The sequence below is a fragment of the Anabrus simplex genome, chromosome 14, assembly GCF_040414725.1.
Source record: "Anabrus simplex isolate iqAnaSimp1 chromosome 14, ASM4041472v1, whole genome shotgun sequence".
Lineage (NCBI taxonomy): Eukaryota > Metazoa > Arthropoda > Insecta > Orthoptera > Tettigoniidae > Anabrus > Anabrus simplex.
Genome location: NC_090278.1, coordinates 75,847,203 through 75,861,214, shown reverse-complemented (window position 1 = coordinate 75,861,214; position 14,012 = coordinate 75,847,203). Strand labels below are relative to the sequence as shown.

The 14,012-nt window shown below is 40.4% G+C and overlaps 1 protein-coding gene across 1 annotated transcript in view; it reads left to right on the top strand.

Moving 5' to 3' along the window:
* Nup358 (Nucleoporin 358kD) overlaps window positions 1-14,012 on the top strand; it is a 343,965-nt gene that overhangs the window by 294,519 nt on the left and 35,434 nt on the right. The window contains exons 26-28 of the mRNA XM_067157834.2: window positions 3,734-3,903; window positions 5,525-6,749; window positions 10,298-10,570. Of these exons, the coding sequence (XP_067013935.2) occupies window positions 3,734-3,903; window positions 5,525-6,749; window positions 10,298-10,570 (1,668 nt within the window). The remainder of the gene's footprint in view (window positions 1-3,733; window positions 3,904-5,524; window positions 6,750-10,297; window positions 10,571-14,012) is intronic.

Genomic DNA, 14,012 nt, shown 5'->3' with positions numbered 1-14,012 from the left:
CATTCAGGAGGCCTTTCTCTGGAAGGAACACTTAGTCGTCGTGTTTTTTGACCTGGAGAAAGCTTACGATACTACCTGGCGATATGGAATTCTCTCCACTCTATACCAGTGGGGATTTCGGGGAAATTTCTCAACGTTCATTGAGAACTTCATGTCCCGGCTCTTTAGAGGCTGAGTAGAGAATGCATTTTCTCAATATTACGTTCAGGAAAATGGAGTACCTCAGCAATCTGTACTGAGTGTCACGCCGCTGCTAGGCCCGCAGTCGTTCCTTCGTTGTATGTAGACGATTTAGCTCTACATTACAGCTGAGACACAGCTAAAGCAAGCTATTAACAGAGTCGATAGATGGGCCCTGCAACATGGTTTTCGATTTTCAGCAGCGAAAACCTCGGTTGTACACTTCTGTCGACGTTGACTTTTACGTCCTGAACCAGAGCTCCGCTTGCGAAACAATGTCTTTCCCGTGGTAGACACCTTCAGATTCTTGGGTCTCCATTTTGTTAAGAGACTAACGTGGCAGCCCCACATCCGTCAGTTGAAGGTTGCCTGCATGAAGAGACTTGCGATTTTACATGGCAACAGTCTTCTCCTGAATTGGCGATGGAAGTGCGGCTTATGGCTCAGCATCAAAATCTACACAGCCTTTTACACAGTATTCACCATAGTGGAGTTAGGCTGGCAACGGGAGCTTTCCATACTAGCCCCATTCCCAGCCTACTCGCTGAAGCAGGAGTTCCACCTTTACGGATAAGGGGGCAGCAGCTACTCTTCACGTTCGCTGTCAGAATTAGTGAAATGCTGCTACATCCAAGCTGTAAATCCATCTTTAGTACCCAATACCACCAGAGGTACGAAGACCGGTCAAATGCCACATGGCCAGTTGGGTTTCGAATTGATAGCTTGTCGTGATTTGAATCTCGATATCGGTGGTTGTCTTGAACAAACTTTTAGCGAACTACCTGCGTGGTTAGTTCCGCGAGTGGATATATGTCTAGATCTACTCCTTGGACCCAAGGTGAACACTGATTCCTCCGTTTATGGGAGGTATTTTCAGGACTTCGTTCACCAATATACAGCTGCAAAACATATCTTCACAGAGATAATGTTGGTTGCTCTTTCGTCACTGATGATATGAGCACAAAGACGTCGCTTCCTAGTGTATGTAGCATGTATACTGCGGAGCTTTACGCCATCTTAGAGGCTCTGTAGTTTGCACTGGGTGACGAAAGGAACCACTTTCTTATGTGTACAGACTCTTTAAGCCCTCTGCAGTCTATTGAAGCCTGTTTCTCACAACATCCCCTGGTGCAGCAGATTCGCGACCTTCTAGCCAGGTTAAGTGATATTGGCACCAAAATCACTTTTGCGTGGCTTCCAAGCCACGTTGGGATTGCGGAAAACGAACTTGTGGATGAAGCTGCAAAAGAAACGGTACTTTTACCTCCAAGACCTGTTAATGTACCTGCTTAAGATATTTGTTCGCTGCTACGTCGAACCATCTTGGCGTCCTGGGAATCAGAGTGGCTAACTATCCGAACTCCTAACAAGCTGAGATCAATTAAGAAAACTACCGTGTGGCGGTCCTCTTCCCGGCCTTCGCGGAGAGAGGCCATAGTATTGTGTAGGCTTAGAATAGGTCGTTTTCAATTTACACACTCTTATCTCCTGAAGGCGGAAGACCCCCCCCCCCAATGTGTTCTTGTGGTGCCGACTTCACAGTGTGCGCCAATCTCTCCGGCCTAAGATGGAGCCTCATCCTGCAGGAAACACTCGAACGCATACTAACCAATGATGCGACTACTGCTGATCTCATCCGCTTTATGTGTGACAGTGGGTTAATCAAGGGTATATAGATTACAAGTGTACTGTTACTCAGGGAACACGCGTTCCTTTTTAATTCGTTAGTAATTTTCCAGCCTAACTCAATAAATTTGTTTTATTTTGTACTGCGTTTGCAAATTCCTTTGTTGAATAAATAATTTTATTATTTTATATTTCTTTTCCACTAATTTGTTCAGAGAGGATGATTACCTCGTACTTCTTCTTAAAACAAAAATCACCACCAGTGAATTCAGGGGGTGGAAACATTTCCTCCCGAAAGTGCAGTGTCTGTGCGCCAGTGTATGAGTGCCTTTTAAGATTCAAAGGTGGCTTCATCGACTTCATGCATTGTAAGCTATTTAGTCTGATTCCGAACAGCATGAAAAAGCTGGAAACTTCTGGATTGCCCTTCCATGAATCTATGTCTATAGTGGAAGATGCAATCAGTAAATTGAGTGTGTGCTGAGAGAAATTGCTGAGTGTGTTTCAGTAAAATACAATGATGTACTGAAAAAGAACCCAGGATACAAAATTTTTTCAAATGTATGCCAAAACAGTCTGTCCATGCAACTCCCCGAGAATGAGAACGTATCTTCCAATATCATTCCTCATTTGAAATATGCACCAGTGACTTCATGTGTAGTTGAAAGGTCTTTTTATGTATATAAGAACATCCTGACAGACAGAAGGCATTTGATGACCGCAGAAAAATATACATGCAGGTCACGTATCACCTCGAAAGACCTGCACCAGGCCTTTCAAGAGGCCTCGCACAGTTGTTATAGTTCTATAGTATGGAGGGAAAAATGTCTAAATGCCCACTGTCGTCACTTGAAGCATTCTACTGTGACACAGCATTTGGAACAACGTGTGTATTGGTATTACGTTCATCCTCTTGAGGTTTCTTCAACCCTTGATTCACCAGCACTAAACTCTGAAATACCTGAGACGTGACAGTTTCCATTTCGTACGATATCCTCAATGTTGCTGTTGGGAATACAAGTACTTTCACCTTCTGCAGCTGACATGATCTGCAGTACTTGTTGATGCCATGATAGTTGGACAGACCTGTAGCAAGAGTTGATTGTATGCCATGGAATATCTAGCTGTATTGGGAGAAAGATTACTCACAGAAGTTCTAAGGTTTGATAAGAGGGATCTGCACATGTGCATCCACCTTTCTGCATAGGCAATTGTCAAAATATTTTGACATTCAACTTTTCAAGCAATCAGAAATCCCATATCGAGGATACATGCGATTTTTGAGGTAGAGTGAGTGTGTCGAACAGACCTCTACATTAGTCGAAAGGTTCAAGGTGGAAGCTAAAGCAAGCAATAGCAATGGACAAACAACTATATTATCAATGGTATCAAGCCAGAAATGGAATTGGAACATGACCTACCATAATGACACTTCAGTATGGAAAAGTAAAATATTTTGAGGAAAACCTCACAAAAGTTATTGTTAACCATAAACATTGTGTGATTTTTCATTTTTTTAAATGTATAACCATCCCATTAAAAAACAAAAACACATTGTACTCGTACTATATGTCTTGTGCAGTAATTCATAATGCAGTTTATTTATGAGTTTGCAAAAACCTAAAATGTGGGATATGTCGTTGCTTCAAAAATCTTCCTCTCAAAGAGTTAAAAATGACTGGTGTTCCTCAGGCAGGCATATTTAATGCAGTAACTTCTCATCAGGGCTACAGTACAGTAAGTTCAACGTATTAAATTTTATTTTGTTGTATTTTATATCCTTTACTGGGTCTATTCCTATCTGCAGTGTTACTGGCTAGCAATGACTGATATTGTTGCTAGGGTTTAGATGTGGAATAAGGTAACCTGCTTCTCTGCTGACCCTTGGGGTTTCAGATTATCTGAGTAAAGTTTTTTTTTTTTACAGAGGGACAAGAACCTGAAGAAAGTGAAGTTCAGGAGGTTTACCGGTTAACAGTTACTCCTGAGGAAAGAGCTAAAGCTCTTCAACTGAAGCTACCCGAGAACTTCTTCTCGTATAAGCAGAAATCTCCTTGTCCAGGTTGCTGTGGTTGTGAGCCAGATTCAGATGCCGATGTAAGTAGTCATACTAGTAGTGTAGAGAATGCATTATCATTAAAATCCATGTATAGAACATACAGTTACAACCTTGCTTGGATATACAAAATGTTATCTGCATCCACACGTCCTTCGTTCGCATCTGTGAATGGTTATCCATGGATATTGTAAATATTTGACTATATTAGAGCGAAGGTGTTGAAACAGATAGATGTGTTTACATAATGCAACATGCCTGAAACGTGGTACCAGACCCTGTACAGTTACAGGTTTATGAGGGTATTTCCTCTTGCGACAACTACCTACATGTTGAGTAGTTTCCTTCGGAACCTTTGTTCCTTCCTTCCACTAATTACGTGCAGAAGCCAGTTAGGATTCGGTCAGATTTACGGTTTTATGGTTTCAGTGCTTTCTGTGTATCACCATTCTCCCATACCAATGTCAAGGGTAGTTTTATGAAAAACAATTGACATACGCACATTTTTATCATGGTTAGGAAAATAGCTCCTGGAACATTTCAAATTAACAGTACTAATTAAGAATACAGTGAACTGTTAAACATAGCAATCAAATAATTATTCCCTTAGTGCATACAGTAACTTACTGTGGTACATCACTGAACTTCAGATGTCACGGAGAGGAAAAGAACTCTGGAGAAAATCAAACCCTTCCCAGTGGAAAAGGAACATCAGTTGGCTCCACCGCTCGAAATGCCTGCCATGAGTCGAAAGGAATAAATCCAGCTAAAATGCCCAAAACAACCATTTCTAATTCATGTTGTAAGTGTATTTCAAACTTTACACATGAGGATAGAATTGAACTTCATGAGCTTATTGGAGAAGGTTATATGAAAGACAAAAGGATTTCATGGTGAATAATGTAAAAAGCTCTCAACCTCAGAAGACTGGCTAGGTGTAATTGATGGGAAGAATAGAAAATGTTCTCGTGTGCAGTGTCCAGGAAAGGACAGTAAAACCTATCTTCAGCTGAATCACAAGTGACTGGGAAATAATTCTGCCGAAAAGTAAATTTTCCACTGAATTAAGGTGTACTGGAAAATAAGAGTATGTTCCCTATTCATTGAATCGTAACCTTTTATTTTATTTAAACCAATACAGTCCTGTACTTTACATTCTCCAGCAGCCAAGCTGAATATCTTGAGTTGCAATGGTCGTGTTCTTGATAGGCTGACTTTCCACTGAAACTTTAGTCTCATAAATTACATCAACCCTATCCAGATCATTCTGTCATAGGGCAAATTGCTGTAGCTCTGTTACATTGCCAGCGGCCAGCATACCATATGGAAAGTGGAGTGTCCAGTCTATCAAGGGAATACCCAGCAGTTAATTCCAAAAAGAAAGGGACTGGAGAAGATTGAATGATTGCATCACTGACTGTATAGAATGTTTAAAATACTGCCTAATGACTCACTGCGGGGACTGGAATTTTTTTGTTTAAGAGCCTATTTGGGCATGTGTTTTACAGTTCCCACTTAATCCAGGGTGGTTTGCATTGCATGGTATGCCCACGTCAAGAGACAGATAATTTTCCATTAATGCCATATTTCTGCTTACTAAATGTGTTTAAGACAGGTTTTTCTGTATATTGTACTCTGATGTGTAATTATTTCCTCTTACAGGAGCAGCAGTCCAGCAAGACCGCTACTCCATCAGGGGTTAATGATAAACCAAAGAAATGTGTTCTATCTCCTCCGCAGTTATCTGTGCCAAGTCTGGCATCTACAAGTGTACCCAAAACCACAGTGTCGTCGATCTTCAGTGCAGCAGCTAATAATCCTGTCTTTGGCCAGCCAGCAAGTTTTGGACTTAGTACAAAGGGATCTCTCTTCAGTGTACCTTCAACTCAGGAAGGACCCATGCCAAGTATATTTGGTCAGCGGTTCACTGCTGCTCAGCAGTTTAGTTCTTTGACTGCAACCACCGCAGTTACCACATTCAGTTTTGGGGCATCAACTACTACATCTGTTTTCAAACTGGGGACCCAGGCAGTGACCACCACGGCCTCAGTGTTTGACCAGACATCGTCATCTACACCATTGTCCACGTTCAGTTTGACCCCTTCTATGACGACTACTACTACTACTGCTACGACAACGACTACTACTACTGCTGCTGCTATTACTACTACTACTTCATCATTGTTTAGTTTTGGATCTAAAACTACTGCCTCTGTTTTTACTCTAAGTTCAACAACCACATCAACACCATCCGTCAGTGAGCCATTGACAACTACAGTAGTAGCTACTACTTCTACAGTTGCAGCTACAACTTCCTTATTCAGTGGCCAGTCCTTCACCCAACCCCGGATCCCGACCACCAGCACCACATCTGTCTTTGGAAGCGACAAACCTCTGCTTGGTCAGTCGCCCGCAGCATTCCCTAAGATCACCTCCTTGTTTGGACAGGCTATCGCTGACACCAAACCAACAACAGCCTCTATTTTTGGAACAGTGCCAGGTAGTACCAGTAGTGCAGTCTCTGCAACTCCAGTATTTGGTTTGCGACCTGCGGAGAATGAAGCGACTTGTACAGCCCCTAGCACAGCTACACCTTCTTTCGTCTTCAGCAAGAGTACATTTACATCTGCGGCTCCTGCAGAACCATCAAAGCCTTTCACCTTCGAATTCACAAAACCACCTCCAGCAACAACAGCTAGTGATCTGACTACCTCAGAGTTTAAACCCAAACTAGGACAGATTTTCTCGCAGCCACCACCTGCTCAACAGCCAGCAACAGTGGCAGAGGCCAAGGAGTCTGAGGGAGTTCCTTTCCTACCTATCAACGACAGTTTAACTTTTGCCAGTGTAGCTAGCAAGGCATCGGAAGCCACATTTGGCAGCACAGGTAAGCATCTTGTTATCTTGTTTCATTGTATAGTGTAAGAGCGTTGCCTATGCTATAATACAAGGCCTTGAAATGCACTCATGGAAACGGGTGGCATCCTAGTTCACCATTCAGCCGCTAGGATCGCGTTCTTGCCCCTTTGTATTCGCATGGCCGTATATGTCAATAAGTAAAATATATCCTAAGTAAAAAGAACTGAATGTTTTTGCGAGTATTGACAACAATTTATTTATAGAGTGGTGCTGCATTGGCTTGGATATGTCATTGAAGTTTCAAAACTTTCCTTTTGAGGGGCTTCTTACCAAGTTTCAAAACTTTCTCTCTTCTACTTGAGTGGCTCGAACCAATCTTGTCTAATAGAGGTCTCAGAAATGTTCATAGTAGAAAAAGAGGTGGTTTGTCGTCTTTACACTTTCTAAACTTAATTTCACTGTTGAACATGTCTTTCGGGGTGGGGGGGAAAGTACACCTTTTAGTAACTCTCTTCGGGGCAAGTACTGCGTAGCGGAGGTGACAAATTCTGGCGTTCACTGCAGAAGTGATACAGACAATGATTTTCGGTATCTGAGGGCTCCTCGATCTTTAAAACGATTTTTTTTTTTCTATATATGCTAGGGGCTTTACGTCGCACAGACACAGATAGGTCTTATGGCAACGATGGGATAGGAAAGGCGTAGGAGTTGGAAGGAAGCGGCCGTGGCTTTAGTTAAGGTACAGCCCCAGAATTTGCCTGGTGTGTAAATGGGAAACCACGGAAAACCATCTTCAGGCCTGCCGGCAGTGGGATTCGAACCCACTATCTCCCGGATGCAAGCTCACAGCCACGCGCCTCTACGCGCACGGCCAGTTCGCCCGGTTTGAAAACGAAAAAGACACAATATTGGACTTTGAGTAGCTGGAGAAGAGATACGTTCTAGACAGCCTTTACAGTCTGTTCTTTTGCCACACGAACCATGTCATTGTATTCCGCTTGGTGTCTTCGGTAGCTGAAGAAGAGCTCGATGTCATCGCTTGTTAGGTTCCACGTCAATGCATAATGCAAATGTATACTTGTGAGGTATTTTACGCAGGCCATAGTGGATTGGGTAGTCACGATCTATGCCTGATACATTTCCCTCGTGAATCTTTTTTATTTCCTCTGAATGCATTTGAATTTTCGTAATATATGACAGGAAATCATTAATTAACCAACTGAGGCGTTCAACTTCAGTACTTAAAGATGCTCGTTTGTTCTCGTTCCTGGAATATGTCCCATGTGAGGTGTTGCAGACGTCATGCGCATCAAACAATTTCATAAAATGCTCCATAAAACAAATGGTTTATTTTAAACTGTATTTAATGCTCTCGGGACAAACCCCCTCCAAACTTTTCAAACCAGAGATTGTTTCAGGGGAAAATACAATATTTTTAGCTATTGCTACATTCATTTTCTCCAAATTTGTTGGACAAATTATTTTTCTGGTTGGTTTCCTAATTTAAGATTTCTGAGTTTGAAGAGGCCTCTCAAATGATCGCCAGTCACGGTAGCATTGTTTACAAAAGAAGTCCAGTGACAAATTTCGGGATCGCCCGATTTGTATGATGTAACTCAGATCAAAACTTAGGAACAGAGGTCTAATTTCATCAGCTGGAAGTCATATCTCATTCGTGATACTTCCTCTGCGTAATGTTTCGAACATTGAACATTCACTGGAAACTTGTGATACGAAATTCCACTACCTTGAATGTCTCGTGAATAAACCATGACTGGAACTGCGAATGCTTAACATCAGATGAATACATTCACAACCAACTCGGTTAACAAACACGTTTAAAGGCGCGAACCTGGTAGACAGGGGGCAAGAAAGCAATCCTAGCGGCCCAGCATTGAACTTCAGTGTGACCACTTCGATAGCGTTTTACGGGCTCTATTTCCAGGCCTTGTATTATAACGTAGGCAACGGTGTCGAGTTTGGGTTTAAAGCCATTTATCAGTAACTTGTGGAAGAAATTAAAATGGCAGTTCTTGCTTAGGACATAAATTTTTTAAAATAAATCCTATCATTTAAATGTGCTGCTAACGGTGAGTATATTTCTTACACCTAATGTGTCACATTACCATTATTGAGGTGCACGTTCCTCAGACTATACCTTCAGTAAAAATGAAACTTAAAGTGCATGATTATCTATTTGTTGCTATGTCTTTTGTGGATCTGAAATTGAAGGAATAATTAACCTTCTTGACTTTTTTGGGATTTTGTTTACTAAATGAAAAGGCAGACCCTGAGCAGTTTTCTATAGGACCTGTTGTCCTAAAAAAGATACAGCAATATGTATTTTTATTTATCAAAAAAGCAGTGAAAATTTTGTATGTCTATGTTTAATAGTTCCTGAGGAAAATGTGCGCCCAAAAAGTTTTAAGATAATCTATGCCGAAGTTTAAATTGGCATTTTACTGACTTCTTAGCATGTGATGGTGTAACATAAAACTGCAGAATTTGTATTTCCTAAAATTATAGACAGCAGCTCATTTCAGGGGTTCCTCCTCCCCCCCCGACAAAATTATCTTCACATAAAATCTCATTCAAACTATGAGCACTTATATCAGTAGAAAAGGTCACCCTCTCTTTCTCTTACCTTCTTTAGCGGAGTCCTTTATTCTTCTCTGTAACCTACCCTCTTCCGCCTGCCTTACGTAACTTCACCCTGGAAACCGTTTCATACATACGGCTTCATTCACAGAAATCCTTCCTAACTTAGGTTTATCACCCCATTTCCATTAACCCCTGCCCATTGTTCCCTTATGTTATTAGCAATCGTACTCGCTGCTTTCACATCTGTTACGTCCAGTATATGAAGATGATTTCCTGAGTCCAACCACCTTTCACCCCGTACAGCAAAGTCCAGCAGATAACTGACAGATGTAAACATATTTTTGTCTGAGAGCTCTTATTTATTAGCTTTGCTTCATTTTGATTCGATTTCACTTATTGTACTATACTACCAACCTGGGAGAACACATAACTGGGGAAACGCTGACAGGTCCATGTGGGAAGAGGCAGCAATTTCAAGATGAGACGAGGACAAATATGAAGACAAAAAAAGGACACATCTTCATACACTACCATCTTTAAATAAATGGGTTCTTACCCCAGCAATTTCAGTTCTTTATCATCAATTTTTACTCAGCCCTCAATAACATTGTTTTCTGCTTCCCAGCTCCTTGAGGTTTGATGCCCACTCTCTTGATTCATCTAGGAAATAGAAATGAGCTCATCAGGAGGCGAAAAGAAATGGATGTACAAGAATCGAGATTGATCAGAAAGAGTGTGTGTGGCGGGGGGGAGGGGTGCACACACCTGCCTTGTGTATTTTCCTCTATATTACTCCCTCCTTCCACACCGACTTGTCATGGTGTTTATCCTGCAAGTTCCTCTTCACATTTTCATCCCTCTGCAATTTTGAGGTTCCCCTTTCCAATTTAAAAAAAAGTAAAAAGGAAATTACCATTCATAACTCTACAATGTTCACTTTGACATTTTTAAATTATTTTATTTATTTTATTGAAGGGTCAGAGCCATCTAAACCCTTCCAGTGGGCAAATGCTGGTGCCACGATCTTTGGGAACTCTCCTCTCACCCGCTCACCCCGCTCGGTGACAGTGGGTAACGGTGGACCCAAATCAACGCCCACACCTCGCAAGGGTGGTGATTCTGATCAGGAAGAAGACGATGATGGTACAGGTGGAGGCGACGACAGTACATATGATCCTCACTACGAGCCAATCATAGCACTTCCAGATGCCATTGAGGTGCGCACTGGGGAAGAGGAGGAGGAGAAAGGTTTGTAAAATAATTCAGAAACTACTATTCAGTTCTTTTTCCAGGTTGAACTGTCATCATTTTATGTACAGGTTGCCGATGTTAAGAATACATTACAGTATTCTTTATCAAGGGGACTGATAGTCTACCTCTCCGCAAACAGCTAAAAGCAACTACAAAGGTGGTCTGTGCCTCACATCATCTCTTCACTCTCAGTATTCAGTGAGCCCCAAGGAAATCTTTAGAACCATCTTGTTCATTAGTCAGATCAAAAATTTCCTTTACTGTTTTGTAATTGAGGGGAATCCTGTGTTTTCATGGTTGACCTGCATACTGGTAATTCATGTATAATAGACATTAAGAATTGCTGATTTTGTAACCTTCCACGAAATTCATGTTGTTCGGGTGTTTCCATATTTCTGTAGCATCTTATATTTTTCTTTCAGTATTCCTGAGCTCATCTCTTAAAATCTGGCAGTTTGTTTCGGAGGAATCTTCAACTACAGTTGACCTTTCCGTGTCTTCGTTTGTGGTGTGATCGATTTTACTTCAGATCGAGTAACTGTATATCAGAGGTCACCTTGACAAAGAATACTGCAGTGTAATAAAAATATCAACAAAGTTTTTATGAGGTACAGTGGAAGCTCGATTCTCCGTTTTGGGAGGGACCACGAAAAGAAAACGTACAACACGGGAAAATGGAACATCCGGGAATAAATGAACCATCAACAATTTGGCTAAACATCACAAAAAAGAAATGTTATGTATACTTCTAATCCTATAAACACTGCTAAACCAAACCAAACTACGGCCTCAATGGGCCTTCTGCCTACTGAGCGACTGCTGTTCGGTCCGAAAGCCTGCAGATTACGAGGTGACGCATGGTCAGTCTGACGAATCCTCTTGGCCGTTATTCCTGGCTCTCCAGACCGGGGTCGCCATCTCGCCATTAAATAGCTCCTCAATTAAAGGTAGGTAATCGTAAAATGAGTGAACCTGGAACCAGCCCTCATTTTCAGGTAAAAATGCCTGACCTGGCCGGAAATCGAACCTGGGCCCTCCGGGTGAGAGGCAGGCAAGTTAGACTACGGGGCCGGTTTTAAACATGAATTACCGGTACGCTACTTAAAAATCTTGATACTTTACATTCAGTTTTACCGGGGAAACTGAAGTTGTTCAGTCAGTTTCCCCTGTTCTTTCAGTTCAGCAACTTTGATCAGCCAAATTCTTCGAAAAATCTAAGACCCGTAACGCCAAGCCAAACAACAATAGACTACGGTACAAGTAGTTTTTAATACTCTAATAAAATAAAGCACATTGGATACGAAAGCACCCAACATGATGGCTAAATCCCTTTTTCTTTAACAATTCCATTGTAATTTGGTCACCAGTATACTGTTCGTAGTCAGTTTATAGAAATTTTGTACTGCGTAAATTAGGCCTACAGCGACTTCTAAAGGTTATGTTGAACTCGAGAATATGGTTTCGAATGTAAGTATTGATTCTCAAATTCTCGAATGTATTATATTCAGTCCTGTCCGTCAAATAATCACAATCAAATTGGAAAGAGAAAAAAATATCAAAACTTAAGAATTTACGGTTATTAGAAAACTTGAGCTCAGCTGGAAAGCGCGCTCACTGTACAATTACATAAAATCAGCTTCATGGTCCGTATCGCACTTCAATAGATTCACAATTAAGTATTTATTTATTTTCCACCTAGTCGATACAATGATTGCTTAAGGCAATTTTTAATGGTCAAAAGTGGTACATGTTTCGTATATTATCAACATCTTCAGCCACATAACACTGTTTAGATGAAAAATATATAAAATTGACAAAGTAATGCTTTAGAGGAAGTGTCCTTAAAATTAACATAAGATTGACAAGACTAAAACAAACAAAAAACTCAAGAGAAAATATATAAATTATTTCTACAATAGAAAGCAGTCGTCAAGGAAACACTTGTACAATATTCCATAGAGAAATTGTCCTAATAAATATTCTTTTCTTAATAATTCATGAAACAAGATCAATTTATAAATTAAAAATTATACAATTTATAAGTAATTATCGAAATGAAGAAATCCTGATATCACAGTGCGGCTCTTATTATTAATGTAGATGAAAATATAACTAATTCCTATTTGTCAAATCTTATTAAGCCTGCTTTCCTTTGGAACAGTAACTCCTGTCATTCTTTCACAGTTTTGCGCCGGGTGTAATATTGGTGATGCGTTCTTCCTTGCTCTTGCACCTGAGGAGGTGGAGGAGCGGGGGATATAGGTGTGTCAAGAACTTCCTTGCTGTCACCTATAGCTTCAACTGAGGAGGAATAAGCTGTAGGGCTATCTGTAGCTTATTCCTCCTCAGTTGAAGCTATAGGTGACAGCAAGGAAGTTCTTGACACACCTATATCCCCCGCTCCTCCACCTCCTCAGGTGCAAGAGCAAGGAAGAACGCATCACCAATATTACACCCGGCGCAAAACTGTGAAAGAATGACAGGAGTTACTGTTCCAAAGGAAAGCAGGCTTAATAAGATTTGACAAATAGGAATTAGTTATATTTTCATCTACATTAATAATAAGAGCCGCACTGTGATATCAGGATTTCTTCATTTCGATAATTACTTATAAATTGTATAATTTTTAATTTATAAATTGATCTTGTTTCATGAATTATTAAGAAAAGAATATTTATTAGGACAATTTCTCTATGGAATATTGTACAAGTGTTTCCTTGACGACTGCTTTCTATTGTAGAAATAATTTATATATTTTCTCTTGAGTTTTTTGTTTGTTTTAGTCTTGTCAATCTTATGTTAATTTTAAGGACACCTCCTCTAAAGCATTACTTTGTCAATTTTATATATTTTTCATCTAAACAGTGTTATGTGGCTGAAGATGTTAATAATATACGAAACATGTACCACTTTTGACCATTAAAAATTGCCTTAAGCAATCATTGTATCGACTAGGTGGAAAATAAATAAATACTTAATTGTGAATCTCACTGTACAAGTCGTTCAAGTTCGAAACTATACAAAGTTTTTAAATGTAACGTGCACAAATTAAACGAGTGCGTTTTTTTTTTTTTTCACAAAAAAAAAGTGGAATTCCCAGCCTTACATTAGGACCTAAATAGTAATAGGCAATCCCAAAACCTACCATGGTTTTATATAGGCCTATGTAAGGTGGAACATCTGTTCTGGTCCTGATAACATAATCCTATACGAAAATATTAAAATACTAAATTTGTGTTACTTAAGAAGAAGCAGTTTCAATTCCTGCCTGAAAACTCGGTGACTATACAGTGTCCTGAGGGAAGTGCCGAAAACCTGTTCGGCGATACACTCAAGAAAAGTAATAAAATAAACATCTAGCCCTGGACATAATTAAGAATTTTTTCAAGTACGAACATTTGACGAAACTCGTTCCTTCTTCCAGTAGAGCTGTCGAAAT